The following is a 19,223-nucleotide window of genomic DNA, read 5'->3' as shown; positions in this document are numbered from 1 at the left end:
AGGCAGCGACAGCTCCAGGAGCCCTTTCCCTGCAGGAGGGCGGGCGGGTGAGCGGTCGGGTCAGCGACTCCCGCCCTTCCCAGGCCTTCCCGGGAATGGAATGTGGGCGCCCGCGCCCGGGCTCCGGTTCCACTTGGAATGCGGGACCTGGAGCCGCAGGGCAAGCGCGAAGACCGCGGGGGCGGCTCCCGCGCGCCTCCCCCCTCAGCGCTCCTTGGCCGATGGGCGAGGCGGGGCGAGGCCAGAGGGAGGCGGGCCGAGGGGGCGGGAGAGGGTACGCGGGACCGCGCGGAGGTCGGGGGCGGGGAGCAGGAGGCGGCGGACGCCGTGAAGAAAGGAACATGGCTCCTGAGGCGCATAGCGCCGAGCGCGGCGCCGGGCAGCCGTGCGCCGGACGCCAGTGACCGCGATGGTGAACTCCAGCCGCGTGCAGCCTCAGCAGCCCGGGGACGCCAAGCGGCCGCCCGCGCCCCGCGCGCCGGACCCCGGCCGGCTGATGGCGGGCTGCGCGGCCGTGGGTGCCAGCCTCGCCGCCCCCGGCGGCCTCCGCGAGCAGCGGGGCCTGGAGATCGAGATGCAGCGCATCAGGCAGGCTGCTGCGCGGGACCCCCCGGCCGGAGCCTCGGCCTCCCCTTCTCCTCCGCTCTCGTCGTGCTCCCGGCAGGCGTGGAGCCGCGATAACCCCGGCTTCGAGGCCGAGGAGGAGGAGGAGGAGGTGGAAGGGGAAGAAGGCGGAATGGTGGTGGAGATGGACGTAGAGTGGCGCCCGGGCAGTCGGAGGTCGGCGGCCTCGTCGGCCGTGAGCTCCGCAGGCGCGCGGGGCCGGGGGCTTGGGGGCTACCACAGCGCGGGCCACCCGAGCGGGAGGCGGCGCCGGCGAGAGGACCAGGGCCCGCCGTGTCCCAGCCCGGCCGGCGGTGGGGACCCGCTGCATCGCCACCTCCCCCTGGACGGGCAGGCGCCCCGAGTGGCCTGGGCGGAGAGACTGGTTCGCGGGCTGCGAGGTAAGAGCGCGCGACCCGCAGCTGCCGATGCACAAACTTGAACGGCCGGCGCCAGCCGGGGCCATCTCCCGCGGCGGCCGCTCCCCGGGTTCCATCTCGCATGCCCTCTGCGTTGCGCCTCGCTTGGAAGCGCATTCCCCACCTCCGCTAATCCTGCCCAATTTCCGGTACCCAGCGCGGAATTCCACTGCCCTCTTGTTGGTGCTCATTTATTGAATACCTCCTTCTTTAGGATATGTCACCATAGTCCTTTTTAAACTGAAAATTAGTGAAAGCCTAATTAGAGTGAAAGAGTACATCTGGGTTTGTTTTTTTTTTTTCTTGTAGGGGAAAAAATGAACATTACTTGTAGTATAACTGATGGTTGCAACTGCATATTTGATAATGTCAGAGAATGTAAAGGAAAATATTACAGTCACCCGTGGTTTCCTTCTTCCTTCTTACCTGGATGCTGCGTTGTCCCGGGCTGAAAAGGGCAGCAGTACAAAACATACAATGTCAAGTTGTGGGAGGAGTGTGGCAGATTGTCATTGATGAATTTTTTTGGTGATGTGTGTGTTTGTTTTGGGGAGTGGGAGCTGTTGAGAACACCACAAATAGAATAAAATAATATCCGTGAAGTTATTTGGCCGTTTCTGATTCTAGACATTTTTCTAAAAACAGTTGCAAAGGAAAGATTACATTGTTTTAAAAAAATTTGAAGTATGTTTTTAAATAACTAAATTAATTGTTCTTTGAAATTCCACCAAAATGATGAAGTCACCAGATAGCAGCTGATAAATGTATGAGTCCAGTGCGCCCAGCTCTACAAAAGGCAGAAGAGGAATTTTCAAATTTGTCAGTGCCCAGTAAGAGGACATGAATTTTCCAATACCAGAGGAAATTATCTTTTTACAAATTTTGTCAGAGGTATCCTTGGAAAAGTGTCACGTTTGCTTTTACCCTCCAAATTATTTTAATCGATATTTTTAAGAGTTTCCATTCTCAGTTGTTTTGAGTTTTTCTTGTTCTTCCCCTCCTGTCAGGTTTGAAAGTCTTGCACAAAAACAATCCAGGTGTTGTTACAGCAATGTGATTAAAACCAGGTCAGGCCTACACTCAAATCCCAGTTCCACCACTCATTTGCTGTATGACCTTGAGCAAGTTACTTAACTTCTCTGAGCCCCATTTTTTGGATTTTTTTTTTTTTTTTTTTTTTGAGGCGGAGTCTCGCTCTGTCGCCCGGACTGGAGTGCAGTGGCCAGATCTCAGCTCACTGCAAGCTCTGCCTCCCGGGTTTACGCCATTCTCCTGCCTCACCTCCGAGTAGCTGACTACAGGCGTCGCCACCTCGCCCGGCTAGTTTTTGTATTTTTAGTAGAGACGGGGTTTCACCGTGTTAGCCAGGATGGTCTCGATCTCCTGACCTCATGATCCGCCCGTCTCGGCCTCCCAAAGTGCTGGGATTACAGGCTTGAGCCACCGCGCCCGGCCAGATTTTTTTTTTTTTTAAGAGATGATCATAACGCTTAGTCCTTGACTCGTTGAGAGAATTAAATGAGTGAAGACATAAAATGTGCAGCATGTATTTGCCCTGTGTTAGCGCTTCAGAAATATAAATGTAAACATTTTGGTACTTCTTTTATGGAGGTACTTACACTAGTTAATTCAAGACATGGCGGGGAACAAAAGATTCTTTTCGGATAACCTGTGTTAGTAGATTAATGATTAATAAAACACACTTTTTAAGGTTCAAAACTGGATTAATTAAATTATATGTTATTTTACACCATTTAAAATGTGCATTTAAAAAATATTCACTGAAATGAGACAGAAGTTCCTTTTAAATTAATAAATAATGGTAAGTTGCATGATCTTTTAACTCAGTTTAAGAATTTGATAACACACCTAACTTTGTTTGAATAAACTTAATAATAGAATATAGAGAAATGAAATATATATTTCATATGAGTATGTATGTAAATTTATTTCTTTTAAAGAAAAATTTCAGGAAACAAAATGAATAAGCTCATAGTCATAAAACCTCTAGTGAAAGTGTGTCAGTGGTCTGATTTGTAGGCGAGCAGGCTCAGGACTCAGGAATTTTTTTTTTTTTTTTTTAAGAGACAGGGTCTCATTCTGTCACTGAGGCTAGAGTGCGGGGAAGCGAAAGTAGCTCACTGCAGCCTCAAACTGCTGGGCTCAAACTGCCCTCCCACCTCAGCTTCCCAGGTAGTTGGGATTACAGGTGCAAGCTGCTGCTCCTAGCTGAAGAGTTTTAATTATATAAAATTTTAAAATAAATTGTTATTCCTTTCTTTTATGAAGAAATATAATTGATATTCTTGTCACTTATTCAATAAGCACATTTGTTAAATATTTAGCACCTACTGTGAAGATAGCACTGTGCTAGCTGCTATGAAGAAATAAACTAGAATAGCATATCACTGTTTTCCTATGGACGAAAACCCAGAAAAGTAAAATAAGTAGCCATGAATGGGTTGAGATTCCCCCTGCCCCCTTTGAATACTAATGACAGAAATCTTATATGCACTATGTAAGCAGTGCCCTAGGGTCAGAACAGAAAGTAACTTGCAATTTTTAAAGGTAAGAGAAATGACCAAAGTTTGGAGTGGTCAGAGTTTCCCTGGAAGTCTCTTGCCTTTGTGACTTTGTATGACTCACTCAGACTACCTGAGCTCCTCATTTATAAAATGGAGGAGTTGAACCTAGCCTCCAAGGTCTTTTCTAGCCTCACCATGCTCTGGTTTGTTGTTTAATGATATCAATCCAAGATGGACAAATGGTCAATTTTGCTTCTTCTACAGTAGATAGATCTATCTTCTTAGGAGAAGTAAAATAGTAAAGAAAGAAGACATGTTTGAGGCCTGTTGAGGCCTGTTTGCAGGATGCATTTTATCTCATCAAGGAATTGAGAATGTATCCCTAAATATTAGGAAGGAGTTGAAAGTTTCTGAGCAGGAACAGAACATGCTGAAAGGAAATTGAGTCAGCAGCATGGTATACAGGAGAGCTTGGCAGAGGGAGACAGAAGGCAAGAAGACCTGTAGGAGGCAGCCAGAAAGGAGGTGAAGAGGGCCCAGACCAAAGGAAGCCAAGGATGATTGAAAGATTTAAAGATGAAGCCCAGACTTAAAAGTATCCTCAGGTATTTGTTTATTCTTTTCTTAACAAACTCTTTCAGTACAAAGATAAAATGTGGCACTCTGAGTCATAAAATTTTCTGAATTTCAGAAGTTGAATATTTTTCTGAATGTATCAACCTGTTAAAGTCAGTTCCTGTTTGTTATTTTAGGCATATGTTCTTGGGCTTTTTTTTTTTTCCTAGAGAAACTATGAAGTACTAGCTGTACAAGTAAGGGTAGGCCAAGCTGCTAAAACAGATACCTCCCTCCCCTTCAATACCCTGAAGAACAAGAAGTTAATTTTTTGCTCATGTAACATTTCGGAGAGGGTATTCCAGGTTAGCAGCAGCTTTCCCCCATATGGTTATTAAGGGATCCAGGCTTCTTCCCTGCTGGCTCTCCCAGGGTCCTGTCATTGCCTCTGTGGTCAAAGCTTAACAGCCACATGTAGGTTCTGGTGGAGAGTGTGAAGAAGGCTTGCCACTGCTGTTTCCTTAAAGGCCTTGTCCTAGAAATGGCCCACATCACTTTCAGTCATGACCCATTGGCAAAGTTCTTTTTTTTTTTTTTTTTTTTTTTGAGACTGAGTCTCACTGTGTCGCCCAGGCTGGAGTGCAGTGGCCGAATCTCAGCTCACTGCAAACTCCGCCTCCCGGATTTAGGCCATTCTCCTGCCTCAGCCTCCGGAGTAGCTGGGACTACAGGCGCCCGCCACCTCGCCTGGCTAGTTTTTTTGTATTTTTTAGTAGAGACAGGGTTTCACCGTATTAGCCGGGATGGTCTCGATCTCCTGACCTCATGATCCGCCCGTCTTGGCCTCCCAAAGTGCTGGGATTACAGGCTGGACAAAGTTCTTAATTATTTAGCCAAGGATACCTACGAGGGAGGCTGGAAAATGTAATGTAGCCATGTGCCCAGGAGGGAAAAAATGAATTTCAATAGATGGCTAGCGATGGCCTTATTAGTGCTCAGACTCAAATGAAATAGTAAGTCGACTCTTATTTCTCCTAAAATAATTGGGTCTTGACATTGAAATTGGTGTGCTGATTGTGTTTAATAAGTGACCTCCAGTGCAATTATTTTATTTTGCCACAATTTATGTAATTTTTATTTTTTCTGCCTTCCCTTTTGATGTGTAAAGGGAAGCATAGCTAATTATTGGAAAGGTTATTGAAACTTAAAAAAAGGATTTGAACTTGGCTTTGGTTGATGCTACCACACAGAAACTGCAAACATCTGACTCCCCGCTCTTAGCTGCTGCTTGTGATAGTCTATACACAGTGACTGATGAATTTAGCGTGTCTTGAGGCTTCAGAACTTAGTCTTAGGCCATCACCAGAAGAGCATTATCCTAAATTACAGCTTTTCAGTGGGAGGGAGGGGCAGTCTTGCCCCTCAGGGGGTATTTGGCAATCTCTGGAGATATTTTTGATTGTCATACCTGGGGGGATGCCCCTGGCATCTCCTGGTTTGAGGTTAAGGATGCTACTAATCTACAATGCACGGTACAGTCCCCCCCACACACCGTACAAAGCATTCCCCCACCCAAATTACCAGGAGTGAAGACTTTGAGAAACCCTGCCCCAGACTGTTAAATTCAAAAAGAAATAATGGTTTATTGCTCACTGTGTGCCAGGCACTGTGTTAAAATCCTTATATTCATAGTGTCATTTTTATCCTCACAACAACCTGTGAAGAAAGAACTGTCATCCATCACCACTTTACTGTTGAGGGCACTAAGCCTTCTAAAGGTTAAATGACTTGCCCAGGGCCACAACTAGTAGATGTTGCAGTAAGGACTTAATTCCAGGCACTTTGTGTTCAAAGTGTTTCTCACCCACTGTGCTATATGCCAGTAGTGCCCAAACCTAACTTTAGCCAGCAATTGTCTGCATCTCTTTAGTTTATGAACATTTATTTATTAGGACATGCAGGATAAATCATACCAACACAGTCCGTGTATCCAGAATTCTAATTGATCTAGGCAGTGGGAGAGCCTGCCTCTCTATTTTTTTTAAATTGGTGTGAAATATACATAACCTAAAATTGGCCATTTTAACCATTTTAAGTATATAGTTAAGTGGCATTAGGAGATTTATTATATTATGTAAATGACTTAACACAATTTATTTCCAGAACTTTTATCATCCCGAACAGAAACTGTGTACTCATTAAACAATAACTGCCTGTTTCCCCATTCCCCCTTGCCCTAGTCCCAGGTAACCTCCATTCTACTTTCCCTGTCTGTGAGTCTCCCTATTCTAGCTACCTGATATAAGTGAAATGAGACCATGTTTGATCTTTTGTGTCTAACTTATTCACTTAGCATAATATTTTCAAGGTTTATCCATGCGTGAAAATTTCCTTCCTTTTTACGACCGAATAGGATTTCATTGTGTGTGTACACACACATTGTGCCACACACAGTGAAATCCTATTCGGTCGTAACAAGGAAGTTTGCACACATATACACACACACATTTTGTTTATCCATTCATCAGTTCATGGGCATTTACAGTTTTTTTCTACCTTCTGACTGTTGTGACTTTCCCTTTATTTTTAATCTGAACTTTACTCCATCACTTCCTCCCTTTCCTTTTTTATTTGCACCATAATTTTGAACAAGCAGACTTTGTATTTTCATTACTCTGGGGATTTTTTTGAGGGAGGCTTGCTACCCTTTGGGGTTGTGATAAGGTTGTGTCAGTAACAGAATTCATGCAGTAAAAAACATTTATGGGACTTTCTTTTGTGATAGGTACTAGGGATGCAGAGATGAATAGTACAAGGTCTTGACCTTCAAGGTGCTCAGGGTTTAGTAGGGAAAACAGAAGTATAAGTAAGTCATTGCAATGCCAGTTCCCAGATATGGGAGGATTCCAACAAAGAGAGGATCAGGCCAGGCACAGCAGCTCATGCCTGTAGTCCCAACACTTTGGGAAGCTGAGATGGGAGGATCACTTAAGCCTAGCAGTTCAAGGCTACCCTGGGCAACATAGTGAGTGGCAAAAAATACAAAAATTAGCCAGGCAGGATGGCACATGCCTGTAGTCCCAATTATTTGGGAGGTTGGGGTGGGGGAATCAGCTGAGCCTGGGAGATTGAGACTGCAGTGAGCTGTGATCACACCACTGTACTCCTGCCTGGGTGACAGAGTGACAGCCTGTATCTAAAAAAAAAAAAAAAAAAAAGAGAGAGAGCGAGAGGATCAGATCTACCTGGAGAGGTCAGAGAAGGTTTCCAGAGAGAATAAAACTTGAGCTACATTTTGAAGAATGAGGGGGAATACAAGGAGGGAAAAATGACAGGAACAAGACCTGTTCCTGTTACAGCAAACCTGTAACTCCCGCCATGGAATGGGCACATTTTCCTGTAGACAGTTGGAGCAAGTGTGGGCTTCAAGCTTAGGGGACTGATACGATCACTTGTCAATCTGAAGATGACTCTTGCAACAGTGTAGAGGATAGGGTGAGGTGGATAGGTTGGTGGCCGTGGCCAACAGACTAGGTCAGGAGAGGGCTGACCAAGAGGAGGAGGGGTGACGAGGGCTGGAACCAAGACATATGAGCTGGGATGGAAAGAAGCTAGATAGAAGAGAAATAAAAACCGTCAGAACTGTGGAACCAACTCCATGGGAGGGATAAGAAGAAGGCCTATTCTAGGGTGAAACCCAAATTTCTGGCATGGTACCATTAACCCAGACAGAAAGAGTAGATTTTCAGAGAAAGAAAAAGAAACCAATTTTTGGGGAGGTAAGTGAGCTGTCTAGAGAATATGCAGGTAGAACTACATGTTAACTGTAGCATATACTTGTCTGCACCTCAGGAGATGACTGATTAAGAATTCAGGATTCGGCCGGGCGCGGTGGCTCACACCTGTAATCCCAGCACTTTGGGAGGCCGAGGCGGGCGGATCACAAGGTCAGGAGATTGAGACCATCCTGGCTAACACAGTGAAACCCCATCTCTACTAAAAATACAAAAAATTAGCCGGGCGCGGTATCGGGCACCTGTAGTCGCAGCTACTCAGGAGGCTGAGGCAGGAGAATGACGTGAACCCGTGGGGTGGAGCTTGCAGTGAGCCAAGATCGCGCCACTGCACTCCAGCTTGGGCAACAGAGCGAGACTCCGTCTCAAAAAAAAAAAAAAAGGAATTCAGGATTCAGGCCAGGCATGGTGGCACACACCTTTAATCCTAGCTGCTTAAGAGACTGAGGCAGGAAGATTGCTTGAGCCTGGGAATCCGATACCAGCCTGGGCAACATAGCAAGACACTGTCTTAAAAAAAAAAAAGAAAAAAAGAAATTCAAGATTCAGGAGTCAATATTACTTAAGATAATTCCAGAATAATCGGGGTGGTAATGGTCTGTGGCCTGTTAGGAACCGGGCCGCAGAGCAGGAGGTGAGCAGCAGGCTAGTGAGCATTACTACCTCCTGTCAGATCAGCAGTGGCATCAGATGGGTGAGGATGTAAATGAACTAGGATTGGCATTGAGTTGAGATTGTTGGGTCTAGGTGACGATTTATCATTATATCATTCTCTCTTTGTGATATTTCTGATATTTTCTAAAATAAAAAGTTGTAGTTATTTATTTATTTATTTAGACGGAGTTTCACTCTTGTTGCCCAGGCTGGAATGCAGTGGTGTGATCTCGGCTTACTGCAGCCTCGGCCTCCCGGGTTCAAGCGATTCTCCTGCCTCAGCCTCCTGAATAGCTGGGATTACAGCCTCCCGAGTAGCTCGCCACCACACCCAGCTAACTTTTGTATTTTTAGTAGAGATGAGGTTTCACCGTGTTGGTCAGGCTGGTCTCAAAACTCCTGTCCTCAAGTGATCCACCCACCTCAGCCTCCTAGAGTGCTGGGATTATAGGCATGAGCCACCGCACCCAGCTAATAAAAAGTCTTTGAAAGGATTTAGATAAAATAGTTGGGGAAATGACATTTTTGTTCAAAGCCAACTGTTTATGTTTGGAGTATCTTTTGTGCTTGGAGTTCTCCATTACAGAGTTCCCCAGTGTTCATATTAAGAAGTAACTGTGCAGAGGAATGCACTGTTTAGATCAGCAGTCCCCAGTCTTTTTGGCACCAGGGACCGGTTTCACGGAAGACAATTTTTCCACAGACCTGGGGTGGGAAGTGTTTGGGGATGAAACTGTTCCACCTCAGATCATCAGGCATTAGTGAGATTCTCATAAGGAGCGGGCAATCTAGATTCCTCACATGCACAGTTCACAATAGGGTTGTCACTCCTGTGAGAATCGAATGCCACCACTGATCTGACAGGAGGCAGGACCCCAGCGGTAATGCTTGCTCGCCTGCAGCTCACCTCCTGCTGTGGGGCCCGGTTCCTAACAGTTCATGGACCAGTACCCATCTGCAGCCTGGGGACTGAGGACCGTGCTTTAGATGATGTAATCTGGCTTTGCATTCAGGCATTAGCTAAGCACTCTCTTAAAGGAAGTCGGGTCTGTACTTATTCCGTGTTCTCCCTAACAGCTGGAAACATTGAATACCTGCAATGCTGGGAAGTTACTCCCACCACAACTAGAACAGCTGTGGGAAAGACAACAATTGATTTTGAAGAATGTCATCAATTTGCGCATGATTCCGTCCTTAACCATTCTTATCCTAACAGCTCTGCCAAACATGGAGAACAGTTGGCTGCAGGACAGCTATTTTTCCTACTTGTAGATGCAACTATTTCTCACCCATCTGGATGTAAAAGGTCCCTGTACGCTAAGATTGGTCCTACATACACACCCAATGGGAAAATGGGATGAAAAACTTAAAGCAGTAAATATTTGAGGAAGTAGATAGAGTAATTTAGAAAAAGAAAATACACAGGGCCAAGCACAGTGGCTCACATTTATAATCCCAGCACTTTGAGAGGCCAAGGCGAGAGGATTGCTTGAGCCCAGGAGTTTGAGGCCAGCCTAAGCAATGTAGTGAGACCCCACATCTACAAAAATTAAAAACTTAGTTGGACTTGGTAGTATGTGCCTGTAGTTTAAGCTACTTGGGAGGCTGAGCTGAGGCAGGAGGATTGTTTGAGCCTAGGTGGTCAAGGCTGCAGTGGGCCGTGATTTGCCAGAGTATTCCAGCCTGGGTGATAGAGTGAGATTCTGTCTCAAAGAAAAAAAAAAGAAAGAAAATATATGAATGTATATAATATAAAAATATAAATAAGGGAGGCCGAGTGCAGTGGCATGCCTCTAATCCCAGCACTTTGGGAGGCTGAAGCAGGAGGATCACTTGAGGCCGAGAATTTGAGACCAGCCTGGGCAACATATTGAGACCTCATCTCTGCAAAAAATCAAAAAATGAGGTGGAAGGGTGGCTTGAGCCCAGGAGGTCAAGGCTTCAGTGAGCTGTGATTGCATCACTACACTCCAGGCTGGGTAACAGAGAGAGACCCTGCCTCAAAATAAATAAATTCATACATACATAGATATGAGGACTTGTTTCTTTCCATTTGAAGTGTTTCATTCAAAGGCTACAATTAAATTGCCATAGGCCATCACAAGTTTAGCTTGAATAAATTATTATTATTTTTTTTCGAGGTGGAATCTCACTCTGTCACTCAGGCTGGAGTGCAGTGGTATGATCTTGGCTCACTGCAACCTCTGTCTCCCGGGTTCAAGTGATTCTCCTGCCTTAGCCTCCCATGTAGCTGGAATTACAGGTGCCCACCACCACACCTGGCTAAGTTTTGTATTTTTAGTAGAGACGGGGTTTCACCATGTTGGCCAGACTGGTCTCGAACTCCAGACCTCAAGTGATCTACCCGCCTCAGCCTCCTAAGTGCTGGGATTATAGGCGTGAGCCACCGCACCCAGCCTAGCTTGAAGAAAATTTGATAGGAGTTTGTTTTTTCTATTTATAGGCCAAGCAATACCATGTATAAATACTAAGAATCATGGCTGTTCCTTAGTGCCTAGTTGTTTATAAACCATGAGAAAGAATGAAATCATTGACGAAGTGAGACAGGGCAACAGTCTTTCCTGGGAGTAAAGAGACAGCAGTCTCTGTTGACATATATTTTAGGCCTGGCCTCCAAAAGAAATTTACCCAAAGCAGTGGTGTGTTTGTGTCCAGGGCTACCGAGCCTAATCTTTGGCTGCCTCTGTGTTATTCTAAGTTGTAATTTTCCGTGTCATCTAAATTTGTAATAATTCTTTAGTATGATAGTGTTTCAGTGAACAAACATTCTGCTTGCTGCATTTCTTCTGAGTGAGTAATTCCCTGACAACTACCAGATCTTGGCAGAAGCAAAGTTGGTCATAAGTTATGCTCTACTCTCAGTGTTGGTGAAACGTGTGATGCGTAACACAGTGTTTTTGAATTCAGTGTTGATTTTCCTAAAGGACATTTGGGAGGAAAAAAGAAAAGAAAAGGGAATACCCAAATTCAGGAATAGAACTTATATATTATTATAAGACTTAAAAAATACATGAACACTAATGATGAACTCATTTCTTCGAAGTAAAAGACCTTATGCTCTGTTTCCCATTTCTCTGCGTGGCTTGATTATGGTGAAAGTGGCTATGTGAGTTTCCATTATTGAATGAGTTAAGGTCTGTGGAATCAAAGTGTGAGACAACATGCAGGGACCAGGTTGGTTTCCATTTAACAGCCAACCTAATGTAACTGAAAGGATTGAGAGGTTTGTCTTTTTTGGAAAATATTAAGGTTCTTCCAAGTAACCAGCAATGTGACTTTACCACACTGTTCATTAATGGGGATTTGGATGATGACCACCGTGTCTCCTGCTGACTGAGTCCAAAACTGCGGTCACTCTCTCCAGCAAGCTCATGGAGGGTTACGTCATCTTCACTCAGCCAGCCCAACGCTTTTTCCATCTGCTAAAATGTAGAACATGGTTGCTGATTCTACTCTTTCTACAGAGAGAGGAAACATGGATGAGTTGCTGCTTTTAAAGATTGTGTGTTAATTGCTGTTTTAAAAATCTGCTAAGCCAAGCACGCTTAGTGTAATCAGTCACCATGGAGTTTTTTAATAGGACAGCTTCTGCTCTTACAGAGCAGAGCTTTTATGCCAGTGGGTTAGAAGCATAACATGTTTCTATGTTGAAACGATTCTCCAACAAGGACTTCTTTTCATCAGGGGTGACCTAAAAGGTATTACTTGAAATATAGTTACATCATGTTCTTAACTGGGTTTAGTAGTGGGATAATTACAAGGTTGTATCCACCTCAAATGGGAAGAACTGATACGTTTTGCACAATTATTTAACTCTTCTATTAGGCCTTCCTTATTTCCTGTTCTCTTTTTAAAATTTGACTAAGATACTCCTAATGGGCTTGGGAGCCTATAAAATGATCAGGATTGTTGCCTTATGTTTTGCATGTTTGGGGTAACAGTGGAGCCAGATGTAGTCTTAAATAAAAGGTAGACCTACAAAACCAGTTTCTCGGTTGCATTAAAAATGTGATTTAAAAAAAAAAAAAAAAGGGAGACTCTCCCTTACAGGTGATACTGTTTAGCTTGTTCTTTATTTTCCCTTTTGCCATTCATGAGATTTCTTAAATAAAATGACTTCTTTTTTTCATTATTATTTTAAAGGTCTCTGGGGAACAAGACTCATGGAGGAAAGCAGCACTAACCGAGAGAAATACCTTAAAAGTGTTTTACGGGAACTGGTCACATACCTCCTTTTTCTCTTAGTCTTGTGCATCTGTAAGTACAATATTTCCTTCCACTAATGGGAAAGTTTTGAAAAGATTTGACCTGTCCAAATCATCATTAAAAGGAAGTGTCTATGCACCAGAGGGGCAACTCGGAAGTTACCTTCTTACCTTTTTTTTTTAATTTGAATTTTTTTTTTATTTAGGCATTTGTTTATTGACTGTCTTCCTATGGTAGAATGCAAGCTTTATAAGAAAAGGGACATGATTTGTTCTCTGCTATAACCCCATTTCCCAAAACTGTGGATGGCAACAGAAGGCTCTGAAAAATGTGCAAGAATGAATTTGACCAAGTGCTAAGTTCAATTCCAATTTAGAATTTGGTCAGGTTCTCTTCTGTACTCTGGTAAACATTAATTAAAAATCAGCATTATCTGACCAGCCAGTTCATCGTCAGTGGTGACGATTTTCACTATGAGATACTTGTGGCAACTTGCCAGACACCAAGAAACCAAGTTAGAGGATTTTTGTATTAGATTTCTTAACAATGAATACAGTGTCACTATTATTACAGTATCATCATTATTGTCATACTGTTACTATATCAGGTAACATAAAGTCTGCATAAGAATTATTTCCAGAAAAATGACTTTCCAAACTTAACTTTCAGAAAATACAAATAATCCTACTAATATTGCTTTTATTGGCGTATACATGTAAAAGTCCTCTTTTAGATTTGGATAGGTTGTGTCATTGCCTCATTTTAATTCATTATTTCTTGTCAGTCTTTAATAATTGCTGGACTTTTACTCCACAAGAAACTTGCTATAGGCCAGTCTCTTTCCTGTTCTTTTCTTCTTTCAGTTTGTCTTCCCATCCTCTGGTAGGGGGAGGGGAGGGACGCCTGAGCTAGATTAGCTGTAGGAACCATTTGTCTCAAAGTACAGAAGGCCACAGGTGATGGATTTGTCCTCTGAATCAAAGGGCGTTTGATGATGGATTTCTGTCATGTCTCATCTAAAGTCTTCACGAGAACAGATGAATAAGCAGATTTATGACCCCAGAGCCTCCTACCAAACTCCTCTGATAAAAGGGTTCCTTTTTTTTTTTTTTTTAAATTAGAAACAGAGTCTTGTTCTGTTTCCCAGGCCAGAGTGCAGTGGCACAATCACAGCTCACTGCAGCCTGGAACTCCTAGGCTTAAGTGATCCTTCCACCTCAGTCACCCAAGTAGCTGGGACCACAGCTGCATACCACAATGCCCAGCTAACTTTTAAAAACTTTTGTAGAGGTGGGGTCTCACTTTGCTGCCTATTCTGGTCTCCAACTCCTAGCTTCAAGTGATCCTCCTGCCTCAGAAGTGCTGGGATTATAGGCATGAGCCACTGCACCCAGCCTGGATGTGATATTTTTATGTTTTAAATTGTTAGAGTTTAGAAACTGAGATTGAGTTTGTTGCCTGCGTTAAAATGGTGCTTAAATATTAAACGGCAGAGGCCTTAAATATTAACAAGTTGATTAGAATTACTAAGTTCTTTTCAAGCTTTACATATACAGACACATTTCTTATACAAAATAGAAGGTAACCCCTGTACAGAAGTCTAGAATTTCAGCAGTCCCCCAAACTGACTGAGCATTAGAATCACTCAGTGATTTTAAAATACACATGTGGTTTGCCCAGCTCTACTAACAGAGCCTCCATAATATAGCCTAGAGAAACAAGTTTTCAGATACAGTGATAAATTTGGAAAGTAAGCCAGAGAAGTAAGCTGAAGACAGACAGTTTTAGGAAACATGCCTAAAGTCACATTTGCATTCGTTTTCTTGTTTATTTGATAATATTGTTGCTTTTTGTTCTTTTTCACACGAATCCCATTTTATTTCTTATGTGAGTAGCTATATATTTAAAAATTTTGTTTTTGGAATATGGTAGAATCTCTGGTTAGGAAGATATCCTAGCAATCATATGGTCTGACCTTACTGAATGCTAAAACTCTCTTAAACATCCCTCTCGTATGGTTACTCATCCTGCCTCTGATTGAACGAGAGTCCCAAGTTAAGGGACTTAGTTCTTTGAAATCGTTCATTTCATTTTTCTATAGCTATGTTAGAAAGTTCTTCCTTCAGTGAAGCCAGAGTCTGTCTCTTGTAACTTCTACCCAGTTGCACCCTCCAAACCTACCTATACCAAGTATCTTTTTTCCATATTGCCTTTCCAATTCAGCTCTTCGGAAGTTTGGAGACAAATACCTAATCTCCCCTAAGCCTTCTTCAGGTTAAGCCTTTCTAGTTCATCCAACTGTTGATTATGTGATTAGAGACACAAGTTTGAGTGACTCCCTTGATGGAAAGTCCCTCTGGTGCATGTTCTGTTCATCAGAGTCCCTGAGAAAGCACACGAGCCTCACCACGGTGAGTGGGGCCATGAGATTCCTAAACCAGACGCTACACTGTGGCTTGTGCAACCTACCATGGCCAGACTCATGAGACTGTCTCATCATATAAATAATTCGTTAGTCTCTTCACCAAGAACTGTGAAGCACTGTATCCCCCAGCTATATGTGAGCTAGCCTGGGACCATAGTGGAGGACTCCTCTTTCAACCCTGTTAAATTTCATCTCGTTAGGATCTGCCCATTTTTCCATTCTGTTGAAGTTATCTTGGATCTGGATTCGTTCATCTCAACATCAGCTACTCCCCGAAGCCTCACAGTATCAGCAGAGTTATTATCTGTATCCATATCCTTGTAAATTACTAAACCAAAAAAGATTGGTCTAAGAACATCAGTCCATTAATCAAGGCTGTTTGGTTGGAGTTCACTTCATTATATTATCATCCAGCTCAGAGTGTTCATAAACAAGATGATAGGAAAGACTTCTCCAAATGCCTGTCTGTGTAATTCCACCATTCCTCTGATCTGTGAGCTGTTGACCAGATTAAAAAGGAAGTGAGAATAACCAGGCAAGGTTTACTCCTAGCAAAACCTTACTAGCTTCTAGTGACTGAGTCCTTTCCCCATTGCTTACCAGCTATCCTTTTAATTACTAGTTTTAAAATCTTGCCAGCAATGTCAATATCAAATTACCAAGAATATCAAACTCATTACTCTGTATGTAAATGAAATAGTGTATTTACCCCTATGCCTTGGGTATTAGGCTGTTCTTGCATTGCTGTAAATACCCGAGACTGGGTAATTTATAAGAAAAGAGGTTTGGCCAGGCACTGTGGCTCATGCCTGTAATCCCAGCACTTTGTCAGGCCGAAGCAGGTGTATTGCTTTAGCCAAGAGTTCAAACTTAGCCTGGACAACAAGGTGAAATCCCCTCTCTACAAAAAATACAAAAATTAGCTGGGCATGGTGGCATGCTCCTGTAGTCCCCGCTACCCAGGAGGCTGAAGTGGGAGGATTGTTTTGAAGCTGGGAGTCAGTGATTGCAGTGAGCCGTGATTGCACCACTGCACTCCATCCAGCCTGGGTGACAGAGCAAGATCCTGTCTCAAAAAATAAATAAATAATAAATAAATAAATAAATAAATAAAAAGAAAAGAAAGAAAAGAGATTTAATTGGCTCATGGTTCTGCAGGCTGTAGGGGAAGCATAGCTCCAGCATCTGCTTCTGGGGAGGCCTCAGGAAGCTGTTACTCATGGCGGAAGGTGAAGCAGGAGCTTGCACATCATGTAGCAAAAGCAGGAGCAAGAGAAAGAGTGGGGCGGGGAAGAAGCCACACACTTCTAAATGACCAGATCTCATGAGAAATCACTCGTTATCTCAAGGACGGTACCAAGAGGATGGTACTAAATTATTCCTGAGAAATCCACCCCCATGATCTGATCACCTTGTACTAGGCCCCACCTTCAGCATTGGGGATTACATTTCAACATGAGATTTGGATGGGGACAACATCCAAACTATATCACCTTGCATAGAAGGTGATTTTAGGGTTTTAGGGTAGGTAGGGTTTTAGAAAGCAATTTGACATAGTAAGAAGAGTACAAATCCCAGCTCCACCGCTAACATGCTAGGCAAATGTGGGCAAGTTAATTAACCTTTCTAAGCCTTTGTTTCCTCACTCGTAAAACAAGTATTTGGAAATATCATTGTGAAGATTAGAAATAATACGTGAAAAGATCCTAGGATGCTGTCTGTCATACAGCAGTAGTAGTAAGAAGTTATTCTTGCCAAAGATTGTTGAGAATGACAGAAGTATCTCAGTTCGAAGAGCTATAGTTTCTGGAGCTCAGACTCAGATTGATTTGGGCAGCTAACTGCTCACCAAGAGCTTATTTTCCATCTTACCAATGAAAGTTGTGTCCCCTGTGTTTTAAAAATCAGTCTACTTAACCAAGAGAACAGAAATGACATGAGAATTAAGTAATCTAACTTTCTCTGTAATTTAGGATTTATTCCTACTAGAAACCTGAGAGTTGCTATGAATTCACCATTAAGCACTTACTAATATACATGGGTTACTGTTATAAATAGCAATAGTATTGCTATTGTGTGAGTTAGGTGTTGAAGTTAAAGAAAGGAATAAAGAATATTTAGAAGATCTTTGAAAACAGTGGCTGTGTACAGTGGCTCATGCCTATAATCTCAGCACTTTGGGAGGCTGAGTCAGGCAGATCACTTGAGGTCAGGAGTTTGAGACCAGTCTGGGCAACATGGCAAGACCTTGTCTGTGCAAAATATACAAAAATTAGCCAGGCATGGTGGCATGCACCTGTAATCCCAGCTACTTAGGAGGCTGAAGCACAAGAATCACTTAAACCTGGGAGGCAGAGGTTGCAGTGAGCCGAGATTGTACCACTGCACTCCAGCCTGGGCAGTAGAGTGGGACTCTGTCTCAAAAAAAAAGAAAGAAAAAGAAAGAAAGAAAGAAAAAGAAAAAATGAAAGGAAGGTATTTGGTGAATGTATAATAAAAATATATTTACCATTTCCTTTTTCTGTGTTCTCTACTCATTCTATAAAATTGAGTAAAAAAACTGTAAATTTAAACACAATAATAGAAACCACAGAAGTTAGCTGAGTCAACATTAGAGAAATGTAATATTTCTGTCAAAGAAATATGCCGGCAACATTAAAAAGCAGAAAAGCAATTACAAAGAATGATTATAAGAAACATCACAAAGGATTAATATTTTAACACGTGAAACTCAAAAATCACTGAGAAAAACAGTAGACTTCCATAAATATTTTACAGAGTAGAAAAAATAGGCTCGGTATAGTGGCTCATGCCTGTAATTCCAGCATTTTGGGAGGCCGAGGAGGGTAGATCACAAGGTCAGGAGTTCAAGACCAGCCCGGCCAAGATGGTGAAACCCCATCTCTACTAAAAATACAAAAATTAGCCAGGCGTGGTGGCAGGTGCCTGTACTCCCAGCTACTCAGGAGGCTGAGGCAGAGAATTGATTGAACCCTTAAACCCGGGAGGCGGAGGTTGCAGTGAGCTGAGATCACGCCACTGCATTCCAGCCTGGGCAACAGAACGAGATTCTGTCTCAACAAAAAAAAAGAAAAAAAATCCAGGGGCAGGCACAGTGGCTCATGCTTATAATACCAGTACTTTAGGAAGCCAAGGTGAGAGGATCACTTGAGGCCAGGAGTTCAAGGCCAGCCTGGGCAACACAGCGAGACTTTGTCTCTATTAAAAATTTTAAAATTAGCCAGGCATGGTGACGCACACCTGTACTCCCAGTTACTTGGGAGCTTGAGGCAGGAGAACTGCTTGTGCCCAAGTTTGAGGCTGCAGTGAGCTGTGATTGGACCACTGCACTACAGCCTGAGCTGCAGAGTGAGACCTTGTGTCAAAAAAGTAAAAAAATAAAAATCATCCAGGCATGGTGGCACATGCCTGTAGTCCCAGCTACTCAGGAGGCTGAGGCAAAAGGATCACTTGAACCTGGGAGATGGATACCACAGTGAGCTGTGGTAATGCCACTGTACTCCAGCCTGGGTGACAGAACGAGACTCTGTCTCAAAACAAATAAAAGAAAATAAAAATAAATACAATTTATTCAAATACAAAAGTGATATGGTTTGACTCTGTGTTGCCACCCAAATCTCATCTCCAATTGTAATCCCCATGTATTGACGGAGGTTCCTGGCAGGAGATGATTGGATCATGGGGATCGTTTCCCCTATGCTGTTCTCATGATAGTGGGTCTGGTTGTTTGATAGGTGTCTGGCACTTACCCCTTCTTTTTCTCTCTCCTGCTGCCTTGTGAAGAAGGTGCTTCCTGCATCCTTTGCCTTCCACCATGATTTTAAGTTTCTTGAGGTCTTCCCAGCCATTCAGAACTATAAGTCAATTAAACCTCTTTCCTTTCTAAATTACCCAGTCTCAGGCAGTTTTTTATAGCAGTGTGAAAATGGTCTAATATAGAGATTTGGTACCAGGAGCGGGGTACTGCTATAAAAATAACCTGAAATTATGGAAGCAACTC

The 19,223-nt window shown here is 43.3% G+C and overlaps 1 protein-coding gene across 2 annotated transcripts in view; it reads left to right on the top strand.

Annotated features, from left to right (window-relative positions):
* The first annotated feature begins 287 nt into the window (after positions 1-287).
* Positions 288-19,223, top strand: part of PKD2 (polycystin 2, transient receptor potential cation channel) — a 68,694-nt gene continuing 49,758 nt past the window's right edge. The window contains exons 1-2 of one of the 2 annotated variants that reach the window (XM_033214130.1): positions 288-1,004; positions 12,715-12,828. In XM_033214130.1, the coding sequence (XP_033070021.1) occupies positions 410-1,004; positions 12,715-12,828 (709 nt within the window). In that variant the 5' untranslated portion in view covers positions 288-409. The remainder of the gene's footprint in view (positions 1,005-12,714; positions 12,829-19,223) is intronic. The other variant, XM_033214129.1, reaches the window with a different exon arrangement.

Source organism: Trachypithecus francoisi, unplaced genomic scaffold, assembly GCF_009764315.1.
Source record: "Trachypithecus francoisi isolate TF-2019V2 unplaced genomic scaffold, Tfra_2.0 Lachesis_group1, whole genome shotgun sequence".
Taxonomy (NCBI): domain Eukaryota; kingdom Metazoa; phylum Chordata; class Mammalia; order Primates; family Cercopithecidae; genus Trachypithecus; species Trachypithecus francoisi.
Note: the sequence above shows the minus strand (reverse complement) of the source record. Positions and strands in the feature narration are given on the sequence as shown.